Raw genomic sequence first — 20,810 nt, forward strand, 5'->3', positions numbered from 1 at the left:
CAACCGATTTTATTCAAAGTTGGTACAAGCTTATTGACAAATGTCATAGCTGTGCACGGCAATTTGTTTTGTGATACGATCCAAAATGGCCGCTATGCGGCCATTTTATTACGATTTTTTCATGTACAGAGCCATAACTCAGGCATATCTCAACCGATTTTATTCAAAGTTGGTACAAGGACATTGACCTATGTCATACATATGCACATCAATCTGTTTTGTGATACGATCCAATATGGCAGCCAGGCGGCCATTTTATTACGATTTTTTCATGTACAGAGCCATAACTCAGGCATATCTCAACCGATTTTAGTTAAAGTTGGTACAAGGACATTTACCTATGTCATAGCTATGCACATCAATTTGTTTTGTGATGCGATCCAATATGGCCACTGTGCGACCATTTTGTTACGATTTTTCATGTCCTGAACTACAGCTCAGACATGTATCAAGCGAATTTATTCAAAAGTATTTTTATCACAGACCTAATGAAGAGGACTCTATCCTCTCTGAGGACCTGTAATCAAAGTACCCATTAACAAGTGGGGACTGTGTCATCAACGATGACTTGTTATAAGTGATTCACCGTTTATGCAAGGATACTCAGTATAAACAAAAGTTATGTAAATACGCACAGCCTGGTTTAAGCATGGGTGAGTCTAGGGAGGTATTTCGAGGTATCAAAAACGGAGGAGTGAGGGACAAAGTGCGGGACACGCAAACTGCAATTTATGGCACTCTGAGGGACGTCCCGCACTGTGTAAAATATGGGACTCTGAGGGAACGTCCCGCAGAGAGTTAAAAACTGGACTCTGAGGGACGGGGGCGCCCACTACGATGTGCATTGGTCCGGTACGCGCTGACGCGTTACTTTTCAGTTTGGCTTTTTCGTTTGCAATGGATCGCCAACAGCGTCGTCGACATTTTGAATCATGTCAACAGAACGTGAAAAGAAAGATGAAGCTACGCCAGGAAATCGCTTCCAACGTTTATTTCGTTTTTAGCAAAATCATTAGAAGAAAATATAACTTTCTATGTAGCCCATTCTTCATGATGTTTTGTCTGATGTGGCGCTTGGATTGCCACCACTGTCATGGCGAGAAATGGTATAATATCACAAGCAGATCGTGCCTCGAAGTTTATCGAAATGCTTTTACGTAAAATCTGTATGGAGACGTAATTTCTCGTGTGAACAGATTATGACATAGCAACCACAGTCCTAGCCTTGCGTACAGGTCTGTGTGTTCCCGGCGTTATACGGCCTCTCACATGTAGTAGGCCGTATAACGCCGGGAACAGAGTAGGAGTAGATCGAAACGCAAACGGGGTGTTATTATAGGAAAGGCAGTGACTTATTTTAAATCTGAATAAAATGCTGTTTCTGGTTGTGTAAGTCTGTCGATCGAAATATATATTTTGTTCCCAGTTGATTAATCATGGGGGAGGGCAGTCTAGATCTCCCCTTTATGGTTTGATATTTACTGACTCGTTCCTTCTAATTTTTTGTCAATCGATGAAAGCATTTTCGTCTTCCATATTTCAATCTTACTTTGACCGATGTTATATCCAGACCTATCGTGTCATTAGTTTTGACCAACGTACAAAGACGTGGCCCATGCGCCCGGTTGACGAGATATTTTGCAAAACTGTGAAGAAATATTTGAACACGTACGACCATACTGTATGCATGGGGGCCCGGGACACATCGATGTCAGTCTTTCCGGACTGTTTACATGTAGCTTAGGGGATATCAAAGCAGATGAATCAGTCAGTTTAATAAAACATAACTTTTCGGACATATTTATGTCAATTTTGTCAATGTCGGACTTTTGATTCGATTGAGAAACCAGAATCACCTACAGAGATGTCTGTATTAAACACGGACGCACAATTCGGAATAGTTTGTTGTGCTACGTCGGTCTCAGTCTTGGTGTCTCTCCCATAAATTTTCGAATCTATAGGCCTACACTTGTCGTTTCGATTCACAGGTAGCGGTACACCGATGACCAGATATTGTATGTTCTTAAAACTAGTCTATAAAGCAATTTTACGACACTCTTTGTCATCGTGTCTCCCCGTGAACGTCCTTGAACCTATGATCGTTTTTCTGCGCCCATTATAGTGTAAACACCTGCTCGTTCCCAGCAGAGTACTTTTTTAAAGTTCTGCACATCATTGTACACTGTGTGTGTAAGCCCTAAACATTGTTCAATTATGGAAAGGTATTAGTAAAGAATAAAGGTCGTTACAGTTGCAAAAATTGCGAGAAAAACGGCATGTTTTTCCAGTACTTTTACAGTTCTGTGCTTTCCGTCCCTGTTACTCAAATAGAATACTAGTCATATTCACAAGCGCTATTGTTTTAAATCATGTCCAGGATGTGCTGTTGATTTTCATTCTTTCGTGCAATTTCATTCGTTGAAGCAATTATCCTTTCATTTGACTGCTCTGTGGGACTCTTCTGGATATGTGTTTTGGATAAAAAGAACTCTACAGAGAAAGACATAAACTTCGACGGTGATAGGTATACAATATCGGTTTGATGTGAGATTACAAGTTATTTTAGAAGTTCTCAAAACCAGTAAAAATAATTCTGCGCACTACTTATTGATAGTGTCTTCTTGTGAACGTCTTTGAATCCGTGACCGCGACCATTGTTTTTGAAGTGTTCGACGGTCGATGATCGGTAGATTAATAAGGACATATGTCACTGAACTATCGTGTGATTATTAGCATGGTTAGGTAATAGACGGTGTTGTAGAGGCTATGCGGCGAAAGTCCACGGCCCAAGGGAGCATGAGACGTACATCGCATGCTTTCTTACAATGAAGGAGCCGTCGGTTTCCATAGCTACTACGTGAAATCCGGCCTCACCGATGTCCCTGTCCTGATTCGGAGAACAACTTTCAAGCTGCGTGTTGAGGTTCAGATGTCCGATTTTTTCATATTCAAAAGGCTTATTGATTTACAGAGAACGCCCGTCTTTTCTCTAGCTTTAACTTAGCACATGATGGCAATTGAAAATTCAAAGCCAAATAGCCAGTGGGAAAAAAATTCGACGACTCGCTCTCACCAGCGGTCGCAATGAAAAAAAAATCGAAGTCTCTGAAGTCGGTATCATTGCTCCTCCATGTTTATTGTTGGTTGTACGGCCAGTTTGAAGTCAAAGACTTTCTTCACGGTAAAATTCATATAATTACCATACCGCGAAGTTCCCTGTGCATTTCAATATGTCTATTTGGAAGCAAAAGCGTCACGGACATTCGATCGATGGTGATGAACTTTCTCCAGGCCGTGACATGTCACCAGTTACGAACTTTACGGTTTTCGATACGAAAGATGCAAATATTATCAGCGTTGTTCACATTGTGTTTTGAGTCTGATATCGAATATAACAGGAAAAAACTAACGATTAGAGTGACGACAGAGACCATGCCCGATACGGGAAATTGACATCAACTTTTGCATTGAGCAGTGACTTCAGACTGATATATAAATGTCGACAATATAAAACATTGAAAAATGCCAGAGAGAGAGAGAGAGAGAGAGAGAGAGAGAGAGAGAGAGAGAGGAGAGAGGAGAGAGAGAGAGAGAGAGAGAGGTTTACGCTGTCACGAACTGATTATACTCTTTCGGATATGACTTCGGTATAGACGATACACAGACATCGAAAATGTACACCTACTTTCCAGAAATTCGACAAATCTTATAATAAGAGTAGAACATATCCAAAAGTGTTGGTTGAAGTAAATCTTCAGATGTTGGTTTTCCAAAGTTAGACAATACTTACAGAAATATGGTCGTCATAGTCTTCTCTTATAAACTATTTTCTTCAACACCACGTTTCTTATGATCGGTGATGTCATTTTTTATTATTTTTACAAACTTTCAATGCATCAAACGCCATTAGACTATCACATATGCCTGTCAGGGAGTTACAATATATTTCCAAGGGCTGGCACGCGATGTCAACTTACGCGTCGTCCGTCGTGCGGCCGGTGCAGTGTCACAGATCGCTCCGTCTGTAATCGCGGCCACTTTTGATGTGACACCCACGTGCGTTTGAGGGTTTTTTGTTACCTAATTTGTCGACCTCACAAAATTTCACAGTCCATGCTTTGAAGCAGTCTCAACATGGCAAACATGTCTCGCGTAAATTTCATCCTCGCGTTCCAATTATTCAAGACTGCCCATAGCATACAGCCCCAACACGGGGAACACGCAACTCTGTTCACCAACACGCCTTTCGATAAACTTTCACGTAGTACATGCAGTTTCAGCGACCTGCAGCGCAATGTTTAGTAAGCCCTATCTCCATGGGCCTGATCGTGATTTTGTGCTATACCAATGCACATCGTTGGGGGCGCCCCGTCCCTCAGAGTCCAGTTTTTAACTCTCTGCGGGACGTTCCCTCAGAGTCCAATATTTTACACAGTGCGGGACGTCCCTCAGAGTGCCATAAATTGCAGTTTGCGTGTCCCGCACTATGTCCCTCACTCCTCCGTTTTTGATACCTTGAAATACCTGTGAGTGGACAATGCCATACCCATGGGAAAATGGTGCCTTCCATATCACATTATGCAAGCTCCAAGCTTGGCGCTTTTCCCATGATTCAAATTACATGGGCAGTTCCTGTACTATTTCTATCGGTTTTTGTAAAAATCGTGCAAGTTATAAATGGCGAAAATAGCTTTACCGGGGTAAGTGACCACAAAGCTAGCACATATGTAAAAATCATCCTTGGTGAACTTCCCCTTTAATATGCTGTATCATGACTTGTAAAACGCTATCAATACGGAGCGAAGTGAGTACAACGAACAGCATGTCTTTAAATGTCCGAACTGAGATCGTCCGAAAATAGTCACACTGAGTGTACGGGGACGACCTTGCAGTGGGACTGGGCCGGGTTCGTTGCTGGCCGTAGTCTGTGTACATGCCGAAGCCTGTGTTCATACCGAAACCATAGTATTCACATGGTGAATACTATGGCCGTTGCTCTCGATCATGACAGAAAAACTGTCAAAATTTTGAAAGCTGTCGGATTTAATGCAACATATATCGGAAGAGATGCAACGGAACCAGAGGATCTCAGGCCCTGAAAGCTCGATTGTGCACACACAGACAATGAGGAGCTTACGACCCGACATGACTTTGTAAAACGGATTCGTGATTGGCTAATTCTGATGATATGTTCTCATGAATAATTAATTAACCCCCATTCATACTTCCGCAGTTTCCCGGCGTAATCTGCCAGAGCTTGATTTTTGCGTAGGTCAGCGGAGCAGAAATTATAGCTCTGGCTCGCGAGAATGATGAAAACACATTTCCACTGCATTTTGATCATAATGTATCTATCACAATTTCATGGACATTATGCCTCCTCCGTAGTCCATGGTCTATTTTTAGCCATGCTTCGTATGTCCTCTGCCGTGCTGGAGAAGGTCACAGTCATTGTCATGACAACTATTAAAATTTGCATACAACTCTGAGAATGAAACCAAGAGTTCACCAAACCTTTAACGACAACTGTTGTCCGTTACACCTGTTTCCTTTGGGTATTAACGGTGGGCAAGTATTCACATCAAATGACTAGAAAATTCACTTCCAGGACAGAATCTTGAAAATAGTGACAATAATCACTGTTCGCTCATAGAGTTATCAAAAAAAACCAACAATTGTATGAAACATGGACATACACATACAGACAGACTGACATTCACAGACTGGCACAGAGTGATGACATTGACCCCAAATGTGCCTTGGCCCATGAAGAGTGATAAAGATATAACAAAAAGCTGAATGTAATGATAAAATAGTTAAGTATAGGCCTACAGACACTGAGGGTGAATATGTTACAGCAATTTGATTAGTTTCTTTTCGTTTTCTACTTCTGTGATAATTTTTAAGACAATCAAACTGCAAGGCAGTTTTAATATGTATTGACAAACATGTTATCTTTTACAAGCACACAGCAAACTGTTCATGATTTTTCATTTACAATATTTGACATAGACTGAAATACATAACATGCAACCGATATTTACATTTTGCCCATGCACCAGATACATGGAGAGGTTTCAACATACAATCATCAACTCAGAAACCCTACAGGGAAAAGTAAACATTGTTTTCTTCCAGAACAGCTGGTACATCCACATCTGGAGCAACTTAACAAACTTAACCAATTATACAAGGATGATGACACAAGAGATAAAGTTAAGAAATTTAACTGTGGTGAACTTGACTTTTCCTTTCAAATCCTTACCTAACTTGATTGACATCTTAAACTAAAATACACTGCATGGTTAATTGCACACAAAAATACATCAGGGGTGTACCATTTGATAAAAGAGGGTTGTCTGGAAGATTGATGAGGAACATTATCTTTTTTATCCGATACATTGTACATTCTTTTTTTTCCCACTATCCCACCTTTTCTTTTTGACAAACCTTCTGTGGCTGATTTTTTTATTGACATTTGTTTGGATTTTTTTCAAAATCTGCCAGGACTCCCCCCCCCCCCCCATCACTCTTTAACATTGAAAAAAACTTTGAATATATTTGTTGGAAACCAAACCTGCTGAAATCACCTCAGCTATGTTTTCTCATTATTTTTTACCGCATTTCAACACCAAATACAGTTCACCATTTCAAATGCTTACTGAATCACCGCATTATCTTAAACATAGGGCCAATGTCCCTGAAGCTACTATAGACATGGATACAAAATTAAGTATTTCCTGACTGTATGAAATCATCTCACTAAGGTCATATTTCAAATGCTTACTGAATCACCGCATTATCTTAAACATAGGGCCCAATGTCCCTGAAGCTACTATAGACATCAGGGTTTTACATGACGCGCATTTCTGCGTCCTTTACGCATAAAACCGGACCCAGGACCCCTCAAAAACTAAACTACGCGTCCCTTCGGACGCACAGATATCTGTTGCTGGTGTATATCTCGCGAAGCTGCTGAACACGTAAAACACATCCAGTAAACCTTACCAACCCCATACTTTAATAGAATGCTCCGTAGTGCATTGGCCTCCACTGTTTGATGACCAATGGTACCCGCGGAAACAAATTTTACTACCGTAAAAAGTGACTTTCGAAATGTAAACTGATTCTTAATTGGTCGATTTCTTGTTTGCGGCGATCAATACTTATGCATTATGGCGGGTCGTGTCAAATACCCAAAACAAGCCGATCTGCGAAAGTTTTTCGACAGCCGCAGCAACCAGCACGATGTAGGTTCGGTCGAGGCCGAAACAGCAGCTACGCCATGCGATACTGATACATCAGATCCCCCGGCCAAGTCAGCAAAATTACGAACATTCAACAGAAGTTGGCTCGATAGATTTAAATGGCTTCGATATTCTGAAGAGCGAAACGTCATGGAATGCGATGTATGTTTGAAATCGAATGTTACATGCCCGTTCACGGAAGGTTGTTCTAATTTTCAACATTCAACTCGTCATCAGGACTCGAAAAGTCATCTCACAAGTGCTAAAATCCTAAGCTTGAGGTCACAATTTACTACTGCTCGCAAATCTGCAGAGGACCGGCAGGTACCTAGGTGCAGGGTATGAGTAACGAACTCGAGGCGTACGCTGCACAATTACGTACTGTTTACCTGATTGCTAAACGTGACCTTCCGTGCGATGTATTCACTGACATCATGCATCTACAGAATCTGAACGGCTTAGACATTGTATATTACAAATGTCCTCAGTAGTTATGGAGTTTGAAGAGTGTATTCAACGTGTGATGGAGAAGTCCCTGATTGATAGCATACATGCAACTTGCAAGTGATTTCATCGGTATAATGTTGGATGAGACTTGTGACATAACCGTTCATAAGAAACTTGCCATATATGTTCTATATATTCAGAATGGCGAGGCGAATGTTTCTTTCCTCGGTAACCATCGCATGCGAACGGAAGGTCACGTTTAGCAATCAGGTAAACAGTACGTAATTGTTGCAGCGTACGCGCTCGAGTTCGTTACTCATACCCTGCACCTAGTACCCACTGCTGCAGGATCGAAACGCCTTGATTGAATTTTTGACTAGGAAAGAAATCTGTGACCGCGGCCGTAGACAAAAATATATGGACTGGGAACAGACAGGGGCGGCCGTAATGACGGTCGTTTGAACGGGTTGGGTGCAAAATTAAAAGCCAGAAATCCCAACCTTGTTCAAGTGCATTGTGTTGCACATCGATTGAATCTTGCTGCTTCTCAAGCAGGCAGAGAATGAGATATTGAATATTGCAAAGAATATCATAATATAATCCATTCATTGTATAAATACTTTAATGACTCTAGTGTGAGATATGACAAACTTAGAGAAATTCAAACTCTGTTGAATGGGAAGGCAAAACAAATAACTGAGCCTACATCTGTTCGCTGGTTGTCGGTTGAATCAGCTGTCAAGATGATTTTCATCAGTTTTGAGCCAATTGCCTTGGCACTTGCAAGTGACAAAAAAGGGGGAAAGGCTGATGGGCTGTTGAAATTTGTCTCCAATTCATTGTTTCTGCTATTCACTGCCTTATTGATTGATGTCCTTACTGTGATTGGAATTTTGAGCCTTACATTTCAGAAAGATTCTGTCAACCTATCCCATATCAAAAAAAGTGTTCAGTCTACTAGGGACACATTGAATACAATGACTAATGATTCACACACTGTCAGAGAAGTCTTTAATGCTTTGGGTGATGTTCCTGGCAATGGTCAGAAAAACACATACAAAAACATTCAAATCACTTACAATCAGCCACTCAGACAGAGCTTCTGTAGTGTACGAGAAAATTATATCAAAAAACTACTGCAGAATGAGATCTTACGGACGCACTGAATTTTGATATGTATATCAAGCTGTTGCTAACTGATTTTACAGAGGAGTATCCTGATCTTGCCATTCTTGCTAAAATTGCTCTTGTCATACCAGTGTCCTCTGCCCATGTGAAAGGGCTTTTCAGTACAAATGCCATCAAACAGAGGGCACGAAATAGACTCAATCCTCAAAGGCTTAATAGACTAATGTTCATCAAACTGGTTGGCCCCATCACAGATGATTTTGACTTCATAAACAATGCTAGGTTTATTTGCTGAAGGAGCTGCTGGCAGAGTGTGAACTCAACCTACTGGACTTCCTAGGTGAATACCATTTCAGAGTATGAAATTACCTTCTTGTCAATTTGACAAATTTGAATACTTGTTCAAATTTCACAACTTTGTGAACTTGTCATTAAAGTTATGAGATCATGTCAATTATGAATAGTGTTCTTTGAATTGATCAATGAGGGACCTCAGTATGAACTAGAATTTTCATGTAAGAATAATTTTAGAAATGCGCAACCATTTGCCGTGTGTTATAACACTAATTGAACACAGTGAAGACCATGGCATGGATAAACAATAAAATATTCTTTTGAAATAAATTGGACCCCCATATTTTGATGTAGGACTCCCATTTTCTAACACCAGGGGTCCCAGGACTCTCAAAAGTAAAAAGTGATGTAAAACCCTGAGACATGGATACAAATTAAGTATTCCTGACTGTATGAAATCATCTCACTAAGGTCATATTTCAAATGCTTATTTAATCACCGCATTATCTTAAACATAGGGCCAATGTCCCTGAAGCTACTATAGACATGGATACAAAATTAAGTATTTCCTGACTGTATGAAATCATCTCACTAAGGTCATCCTAGGGACCTGTTAGCCAAATATTAAAGCTGTCTGACCAGCGGTTTTAAAAAAAACAAGCGACCCATAGTCGACAGAGCTCTGCTGTGTTATGTAGAGAGCACTTTTCGTGACATATGTATTGATGTCAGGTTGAGATCTTTGATAGCTCATTTCAGGATTGCCTGACCTAAAATGGCAAAATTAGCTGCAAAAATACAAAAATGATTTCATCATAATTATGTATAAAAATGTATACCAAATATCAAAGCTATCACATGAGTAACTTTTGAGAAACAAATATTTTGACCAAAACGGCAAAAATTGACCCAAAAATACAAAAATTGAAGATTTCATCAAATTTCACTATATCACACTAAGAAAACCCCTAGGAACCTGTATACCAAATATCAAAGGCATCAGACAAGTAGTTTTTGAGAAACACATTTTTTGACCAAAAATGGCAAAAATTGCACCAAAAATACAAAATTGCAGATTTCATCATATATTCTATATATCATATTTAGTTTATCTGTAGGAACCTGTATACCAAATATCAAAGCTGTCAGACGAGCGGTTTTGATGAAATAAATTTTTGACCAAAAATGACAAAAAAATTCCTTAAAAATACAGATTTGCATATTTCATCACAATTTGAAGAAATCCAAGTTGGGTTATCCCGAGGGACCTGTATACCAAATATCAAAGCTGTCTGACCAGCGGTTATGAAGAAGAAGATTTTTTACCAAAAACGCCTTTTTTGGCACTAATTTGCATATTTTCAACAATATCAAAAAATCAAAAAAAGCACAATCATTTCAGGTCAGCCCAAAGTACTTACATGCTAAATTTTTCATGTAATCTGCTCAGGGTTATTGAGTTTTTCAATTTTGACTGTTTTTACATTTTTTCATTTAATTTGCATATTTTTGGCAATGACAACTTCATTTGAACAAAATCTCATCTACAGCCCATCATCCATGTACACACGAAATATCAAGATGAAATGTGCAGCGGTTTTGGAGTTTTTGATGTTGACAGACAGACATACAGACATACAGACATACAGACTACATACATACAGACATTTTTCTAGCTATAAGAATAGCTTCCATTGCCATATATACATATGGCTATGAGAGCTAAAAAATAGCTTTTTCTTGCCCTTTTTAATTAGAATAAATATCGGTAAAATATACAGGGCTTACAGGCAAGACTTGCCACTTCGATGCCTGGTATGCATGTTTTTTTTACACACACTAAAAGTTTTCATATCATTAACAGGAAGGAACCTAATCACTGGTCTGGCGTAAAGACATTAATTTGAACCCTAGACTGGTTATAGTTATCTGTCTCAAGGCTTACATGTCAGATATATTTCGGTGTCGGTTTTCTGTTGTTTATCCTGTACAAACAATCCAGTCATTAGGTTCCTTCCTGTTAATGATATGAAAACGTTTAGTGTGTGTAAAAAAACATGCATACCAGGCATCGAAGTGGCAAGTCTTGCCTATAAGCCCTGAAGTATGCATGGGCTACCAGAAATTGTCACTGAGCTACCAACTTAAGAAAATGGTAGCCCAATTGGACTACCAGGCAAAAAAGTTAATTTGGAGCCCTGAGAGATATTGATACAACAGACAGCTGAATGTGTGAAATATCTTAAACCTTTACAATTTTTAAAAAGCAAAAGTCTGGAATGCCAAATTGGAATCAAACTGCAAGGTAATCCCATTGTTGCCGGTTCCAAGGGTGAAAATTATTTTCAAAATAATTATAGGAAACATAGTGTTAATGACATTGAACTCTGATTCTGAATTTGTCAACCTTAATTTAATTTTGTAGTTTGTCACAACAAAGAACAACAAACACAAGACCATCCTGAGGCAGTTGCATATGAACAATGACAATAAAATTCTGTTAGAAAAAGAGCCTCCAGATAGCAATGTACATGTAGGATTATGCTGCAAAACAAATTCATATACACCTGTGTATCTTACATAACATTGTAATTGTGCCAAAGTCGAATGAACTTTACACAGGCCCTGGTACAGGCACATCTAAGAAATGACAGCACGCATGGAGAGACACAGACATATATTGATGGCGCCAACTCTTTCAATATGTCCCTCTGGACCGCATCAGGTGGATGTCAAAAGTTTAAGTGTTGTTACTTTTATACGTATTTCAATTTAATATCCCATTCGGAAGGAATACACAGTTTACTTCCATTCAGTACATTCTACAACATTTTAAGTCTTCTACAAGGAAAGAAATGTATATTCTTTAAGCTTCCATGTATAAATTAATAGGCTCATACTGCTGTCTATTGTGAATATTGATATTATTATATATATATATACGGTATGTATTTTGGACATGTGACTTTGACATTCCTAAGAGTATCTGTAATGAATGCCATCATTTCACTGAAGGCAGGGTTGCAAGTATCACAGGAAAATAACAGAAATGTATTGCTATATGAAAACTTACCTAAATCAAAGTTGTACTGACAGTATGTCATAAGTATATCATACAGCATCGCTGTGTTGGGATTATTTTGACCTTCAAAACAAGGATGTGTTCTGTCGGTCCTACTTACATCTTTATCTGCAAAACAAATGAAATCATTCACATATTCTGAATCTTCTGGTCAGACAACTATATTACATCTACACACACAACATTGTGAATTTATGCATTTGAAACTCAGTTCTTATGATTCAAAGTTGTTATACTATACCTATGTACCATATTGTAGATAAAAAGCCTTTATACATTTGTTCAATAATTTTCAATATTCAATCTTTGTCCCTTCAACCTGAATAGGGTCAAGGCACAGTACCTCTCGGATGATCCGCTACTTCCGTGTTTAAGTCGGAAGCAAATTCAAAATTTGAAATCAAAACATGGGTTGGATAAACTTATAAATATTTGAACAAAAAATACATTTAAATTTACTGCTTAAAAGTTTCTCAAAACAGTTCTTTGAAAGTTTATACCAAATTCCATCAAGTCAATGTATGGCGCACTGCTTGATATAACAAGTCCCAAAGCAACAGAATGGGAACCACTCTACTGAGCATGTACACTCAGCTTGTTCATGAAATTTGTTTGTTTACCTTTGCTTATGATAGGTTTACAATGTTGTACAACAAACTTTTCAGGTCTTTTCCATTTTAAACCACGGTCCCTCCACCACTGTGTTTAAACCAACAGAGATAAGATTTTCTAAACTTTTTACATACACTGTCATGACATTGAATATGGGAAGGTTGTAAATGGTTGTTACACATTTCATAAATCTCTGATTTGTTGGAAATCATTAAACATTTATTGTGGGCTTGTGATTCCTATGCTGATTTTCAACTGAGACACAGCTCATTGGCATCAAAATTACTGAGACAAGGATAAACAAAAAGACTTGTTAGGACTTTCAAAAAGTTCTACGGTCGATATGACGACATTGTGGACAAACATGACACCTCGGCCACACAAAGAATGATTAACGACAGCATTCCCGGCTTTGACTTATTCCAGTGATTCACATCCTGTATCTTTTCATACAATATTTAGACAATTTTGGGACCAATCCTGACGGGTGTAGCATGCTAGCAGGGTACGCTTACCCATTCCGGACACCTGGTATCACCACTAACTATCAGTGGTTCAGGATGGTCCTACTTAAATTTGTAAATCACAATTGTCCCATGGCCACACGGCAGCCATATTTGATCTTACTGTTTAAAAAATCAACACGTATATGTATGACATAAGTCAATGTCCAGGTACAAACTTTGAATAAAATCAGTTGAGACTTGCCAGATTTATGGCTCTTGACATGAAAAAAAACATAACAAATTGCCACCATGTGGCCATATCAGACCATATCGAGAAACAAATCAATACACATACGTGTACTATGAGTCAATGACCTTGTACCAACTTTGAATAAATTTGCTTGATACATGTCTGAGTTATGGTTCAGGACATGGAAAATTGTGAAAAAATGGCCACATGGCCGCCATATTGGATCGTATCACAAAACAAATCCATGTGCAGATGTATGACATAGGTCTATGTCAATGTACCAACTTTGAATAAAATCAGTTGAGATATGCATGAATCATGGCTCTGTAAACGAAAAAATCATAACAAAATGGCCGCACAGCAGCCATATTGAATCATATCACAAAAAAATTGATGTGCATATCTATGACATTGTCAATGTCCTTGTACCAACTTTGAATAAAATCAGTTGAAACATGTTTGAGTTATGGCTCTGTACATGAAAACATAGGGCCAAAGTCCCTGAAGCTACTATAGACATGGATACAAAATTAAGTATTTCCTGACTGTATGAAATTATCTCACTAAAGTCATCCTACGGACAAGTAAACTAAATATTAAAGCTGTCTGACCAGCGGTTTTGAAAGAACAAGCAACTCAACAGTTGACAGAGCTCTGTTGAGTTATGTAGAGAATAACCTTTTGTGACACATGTATTGATGACGAATCTTTCTTTGATTAACATTGTGAGTTCTGTTTAATAAGTTGAGACTGTACATACTCAGAGAAAGCACACTGAAGAGACAAAGGTTTGAAACTTAAGAAGTTCAAGGTCATCAAAAGCATTATAAGGAATCATGTACACTTTCATTGCACTGTTTACACAGATTGCATAATTGCTATAAATAGCACATGAGGAATCTTTATACAGCCCAGCTTTACCATAAAAACCCTATCACTTTGACCACTCTTTTAATTGACCACTCTATTTTTTTTCTCAAAAAGTAATTTTATTTTATCCTTACCAAGTCAACCATAAATGGAAATTAGAACTTTCTCTATCTCTATCTCTATCTCTATTGACTATTTTGATGCAATTTCTTTTAGATAACATACAGGGCACAATAAATGACGGTTCAGAATATGTCAAAGTTGGGATTCAGGAAAGTTGCCTTTACATGTTTTAATCCTCCAAGATGGTAAGCATTTCACTATGAACTGTCAAAAAAAGTTGAACTTTCTGATAATTCTACACTAAAATATTTTGGCTTTGATGATTTCCTAATTAATTCAATTATTTAAAATCATATTAATTATTTTTTTTTGGGTGAATTGATAGGGTTTATACAGTACAAGAATTACATACAATGTAAGTCAAATTTTGACCAAAAATGACAAAAAAATTCCTTAAAAATACAGATTTGCATATTTCATCACAATTTGAACAAGTCTAAGTTGGGTTACCCCTAGGGACCTGTATACCAAATAACAAAGCTGTCTGACCAGCGGTTATGAAGAAGAAGATTTTTTACCAAAAACACCTTTTTGGCATTAATTGCTCTATTTTCAACAATATCAAAAATTAAAAAAAATAGTTTCTCAAAATCGTATTTTTCATCTACACAACAAATATCAAATCAGTAAGTACTGTGGTTCTCAAGATATTTGAGTGGACGGACGCCTCACAAACGGACATACATACATACATACATACATACATACATACATACAGACTGACGACGGACGCCGGACGGATACCCATCCCAATAGCTTCTATAGACTATAGTCTATAGTAGCTAAAAATCGTAATAAAATGGCCCTGGAGGCAATATTAGAACATATCACAAAACAAATTGACATCTATATATATGACATAGGTCAATGTCCTGGTACCAAGTTTGAATAAAATCCGTTGAGATATGCCTGAGTTATGGCTCTGTACATGAAAAAATAGTAACAAAATGGCCGCCTGGCGGCCACATTGGATCGTATCACAAAACAAATTGACGTGCATATCTATAACATTGGTCAATGTCCTTGTACTTACTTTAAATAAAATCGTTTGAAACATGTCTGAGTTATGGCTCTGTACATGAAAAAATCGTAATAAAATGGCTGCCTGGCGGCCATATTGGATCGTATCAGAAAACAAATCAATGTGCATCTATATGACATAGGTCAATGTCCTTGTACCAAGTTTGAATAAAATCGCTCCAGGCATCTCTGAGATATCTGCGTGAACGGACGGATGCACGGACGGACGCACGGACGGACGTACGGACATGACCAAACCTATAAGTCCCCCCGGATGGTGTCCGTGGGGACTAAAAGACACTTGCTTGTTACACTCACCACACCATCATGTGAAGTCAACCATGCATCTTAATCTATGAGACTAAATAAGTTTACCCCTCAAGTGTGTGTAGGCAAAAACAAAATTTAATTTTGAATTACATATTGCAGGGAAGGACATACAATGTGGTGAAAAGCAAACTAAATATCATAAAAACCGAATAGAAAATGATATGGAAATGTTGTGAGACAGTCATAAGTATCTCGTGTGTGCTAAGAGACAAATGTTAAAATTGGACAGCATCATCCTGACCACAGTTTCTCTGACCATAGACCACAGTTTCTCTGACCACAGTTCTCTGACCATCTGCTACATGCTCTGACTTGTTTGTTTCCTTCTGATTTTCTGATAGTGATACAGTGTAGTAGGTACAAAATATTTATAATATGCTGCTATTCACGATAGTTATTTAACATAGCTTGCATTCGTTCACAGTAGAACTCAGTTTTACATGTGAGATAAATTTCTCATAAACTGTAAATTCTGGCTTCGGGCAGCTCAAACGTTGCGATACTAAAATGTTTTGATTATGATACAGGGTGACTTGCACACGTACACATATGTGCACACGTACAGTCGATGTAATAAGAATCAACTACATTCAAGAATAGTGATGTTGACAATTACATGCATGCAAGTGTACGATTTCAAGTAGCCACGAGGAAATTCTGATGGTATTTTCGTGGAAATATATGTAACAACAGTGTAACAAACAACATTACTTATCGCATGGAGCTAGAAACAGACTGAAGAACAGTGCTAAATGCAATCTTGATCATGTGCGATCATGCCATGTCGGATCATGCCATGAGTCTGAAACATATAAGCACACACTGTCTTTAGCGATCACAGTCAAAATGTTGTTAATAATGTCAAAATCAGCACACAACTGACGAAATTACCCAAATAAGCAACAGAAAATGCAAAAGTTATCGTTGTGTCGAGAGGACGGCATATCTTCAACTCCACAATGATGCAAACCAGGGCTCCTGCTACCTGATCGCCAATTAGTCAAATGCGAAAGAAAGTTAAAAAAATGGCTACAAAAATTCCAGCTTGGCGAACATAGTGGCTAATGAATTTTTACTGCCCTGGGGCCACCTCAACAAAAAACTACAGCTAACAATAAACAAGTCATCGTTGATGACACAGTCCCCACTTGTTAATGGGTGCTTTGATTACAGGTCCTCAGAGAGGATAGAGTCCTCTTCATTAGGTCTGTGATAAAAATACTTTGATACAGATGGCACTCAATGGCCAAGAATGAGTTCCATGGTGATGAAAACATAAAACCAATGTAGGCCACTATCCTAAGGGTCATTAAATGAGTAAACTGGGACTTAGTCGACAGGATGTTGCAAAACATTTTTTCATACTATCCTAACACTAATAGATTATCACTGGTACCATATTTCATAAAGTTTGATGCAGTATTTACAACACTATGAGATCAACATCTGTATCAAGTTTCATCAAATTTGACGTTGTATTTGTGGACATATATATCACTCTACTAAGGAAAGTTCATTACATATGCAATTACAAATTAATTAAAATGACACTGATAAATGTCTTTTTCACTGTTAAAGCAATGTGAGCTTAACATCTGTACAAAGTTTCATGAAATTTAATGCAGTATTTCTTGACATATCAGCCTAATTACGAAACTTCAATAATTGATATGATACTGCTACATGACGTGAAACAAATCGACGAGCATGTATGAAATAGGTCAATGTCCTTGCACCAACTTTGAATGATACTGGTGGAAATATGTCTGAGTTATGGCTCAGTACGTGAGAAAATTGTAACAAAATCGCCGCCAAGCAGCGATATTTGATCTGTTTAAAAAATCAACACGTATATGTATGACAAAAGTCAATGTCTATGTCTTTGAATAAAATCAGTTGAGACTTGCCAGAGTTATGGCCATCGACATGAAAATAAAAACATAACAAAATTGCCACCATGTGGCCATATCGCACCATATCGAGAAACAAATGGACGTACATATGTATACTATAAGTCAATGTCCTTGTACCAACTTTGAATAAATCGGTTAAAAATGCCTGAGTTATGGCTCTGTACATGAAAAATCGTAACAAAATGGCCCCCCGGCAGCCATATTGGATCGTATCACAAAACAAATTGACGTGCATATGTATGACATTGGTCAATGTCCTTGTACCAAGTTTGAATAAAATCGGTTGAAACATGTCTGAGTTATGGCTCTGTACATGAAAAAATCGTAACAAAATGGCCGCCTGGTGGCCATATTGGATTGTATCACAAAACAAATTGACGTGCATATCTATGACATTGGTCAATGTCCTTGTACCAAGTTTGAATGAAATTGCTCAGGCATCTCTGAGATATCTGCGTGAAAGGACGGACGTTCGCACGAACGCATGCACGCATGCATGCACCTACGGACGGATGCACGGACATGACCAAACTATAAGTCCCCCCCGGATGGTGTCCATGGGGACTAAAAAGTTGTAAAATGTTGAAACAGTTTACACTCCTTCATACAAAGTTGCAATGTATTAAAACAGCTTCACTCGCCTTTCTACAAAGTTACAATTCCCTGGTACGTAAAACAAACATTGTTGCTCTTCTGTCTGCAGTACACAGAAGGCTTTGCTTTGCCTCCGTTAGTCCCGTTTGTCCTTCAGTCTATCAGAAGTTTTACCTACTTTGCTAGAATTAAAATTTGGTCTGCAACTACTCAGTTTGATGGTAAAAACCATAATTTAAAAGGAAAATTTCACAAACGGAGTAATAATACAAAGGAAGAGGAGAAATACTGAGGTTTTCTGAAAGGTCAAGTCTAGGTCATCTCATCATACGATGTCATGCATGAAGACCCCTTAAAGTGTACAATTATGGTTCAAAAGAGCCACCTGGGAGGTCCAATAGTTGAAAGATAATTTTGGTGCCTTCCAATTTACATGGCATTTAGCTTGACTGCCAGTTTTAAATTAAATTTTATTAGGAGTCATTGAAAAGGGAAATTGTCAACAGTAACTGCAGTAAGCATATTCATTGTCAAATCGTCATGTTTGTGAATTGCAATTTTGCATATAAACATTAAAGCAACAATTCATTAACATAGGGCCAAAGTCCCTGAAGCTACTATAGACATGGATACAAAATTAAGTATTTCCTGACTATGAAATTATCTCACTGAGGTCATCCTAGGGACTTGTAAACCAATTAATATTACAGCTGTCTGACCAGCGGTTTGAAAAAACAAGTCATCGTTGATGACACAGTCCCCACTTGTTAGTGGGTACTTTGATTACCAGTCCTCAGAGAGGATAGAGTCCTCTTCATTAATTAGGTCTGTGATAAAAATACTTTGATACAGATGGCGCTCAATGGCCAAGAATGAGTTCCATGCTGATGAAACATAAAACCAATGTAGGCCACCATCCTAAAGGTCATTAAATGAGCTAACTAAGAATTAATCGACAGGATGTTGCAAAACATTTTTGCCTACTAACCTAACACTAACAAATTATCACCAGTACCATATTTCATAAAGTTTGATGCAGTATTTACAACAATATGAGATCAACATCTGTATCAAGTTTCATCAAATTTGACGATGTATTTGTGGATATATCACTCTTAAATTAGCAAAGTTCATTACATTTGCAATTACAAGTAAATTAAAATGACACTGATAAATGTCTTTTTCAGTGTTAAAGCAATGTGAGCTTAAAATCTGTACAAAGTTTCATGAAATTTGATGCAGTATTTCTTGACAATCAGCCTAATTTCGAAACTTCAATAATTGACATGATACTGCTACATGACGTGAAACAAATTGACGAGCATATGTATGAAATAGGTCAATGTCCTTGTACCAACTTTGAATGATAGTGGTGGATATATGTCTGAGTTATGGCTCTGTACATGAAAAAATCATAATAAAATGGCCGCCTGGTGGCCATATTGGATTGTATCAAAAAACAAATCGACGTGCATATGTATGACATAGGTCAATGTCCTTTCACCAACTTTGAATAAAATCGGTTGAAACATGTCTGAGTTAATGGCTCTTTACATGAAAAAATCATAACAAAATGGCCGCACGGCAGCCATATTGGATTGTATCACAAAACAAATTGACGTGCATATCTATGAATTGGTCAATGTCCTTGCACCAGCTTTGAATAAAATCGGTTGAATCATGTCTGAGTTAATGGCTCTGTACATGAAAAAATCGTAATAACATGGCTGCCTGGCGGCCATATTGGATCGTATCACAAAACAAATCAATGTGCATATGTATGACATATGAAGTTATCCTTGTACCAAGTTTGAATGAAATCGCTCCAGGCATCTCTGAGATATCTGCGTGAACGGACGGACGGACGAACGCACAGACGGACGCACAGACGGACGCACGCACAGATGCACGCACACACACACGGACATGACCAAACCTATAAGTCCCCCGGACGGTGTCCGTGGGGACTAACAAGCGACCCAACAGTTGACAGAGCTCTGCTGTGTTGTGTAGAGAATAACCTTTTGTGACACATGTATTGATGAAGAAGGTGGATATCTTTGATAGCTCATTTCAGGATGGCGTAACCAAAAATGGAAAAAAAATTCCTTAAAAATACAGATTTGCATATTTCATCACAATTTGAACAAATCTAAGTTGGGTTATCCCGAGGGACCTGTATACCAAACAAGTCATTGTTGATGACACAGTCCCCACTTGTTAATGGGTACTTGATTACATGTCCTCAGAGAGGATAGAGTCCTCTTCATTAATTAGGTCTGTGATAAAAATACTTTGATACAGATGGCGCTCAATGGCCAAGAATGAGTTCCATGGTGATGAAAACATAAAACCAATGTAGGCCACCATCCTAAAGTTCAGAAAATGAGTCAACTAGGAATTAATCAACAGGATGTTGCAAAACATTTTTGCATACAATTCTAACACTTCACA

General features: G+C 38.2%; 1 protein-coding gene across 1 annotated transcript in view; it reads right to left on the reverse strand.

Moving 5' to 3' along the window:
- Nucleotides 1-20,810, reverse strand: part of LOC139151121 (TBC1 domain family member 15-like) — a 202,030-nt gene that overhangs the window by 17,596 nt on the left and 163,624 nt on the right. Inside the window, exon 10 of the mRNA XM_070723677.1 lies at nucleotides 12,190-12,306. Coding sequence (XP_070579778.1) covers nucleotides 12,190-12,306 — 117 coding nt within the window. The remainder of the gene's footprint in view (nucleotides 1-12,189; nucleotides 12,307-20,810) is intronic.

The sequence above is a fragment of the Ptychodera flava genome, chromosome 2 (genome assembly GCF_041260155.1).
Source record: "Ptychodera flava strain L36383 chromosome 2, AS_Pfla_20210202, whole genome shotgun sequence".
Lineage (NCBI taxonomy): Eukaryota > Metazoa > Hemichordata > Enteropneusta > Ptychoderidae > Ptychodera > Ptychodera flava.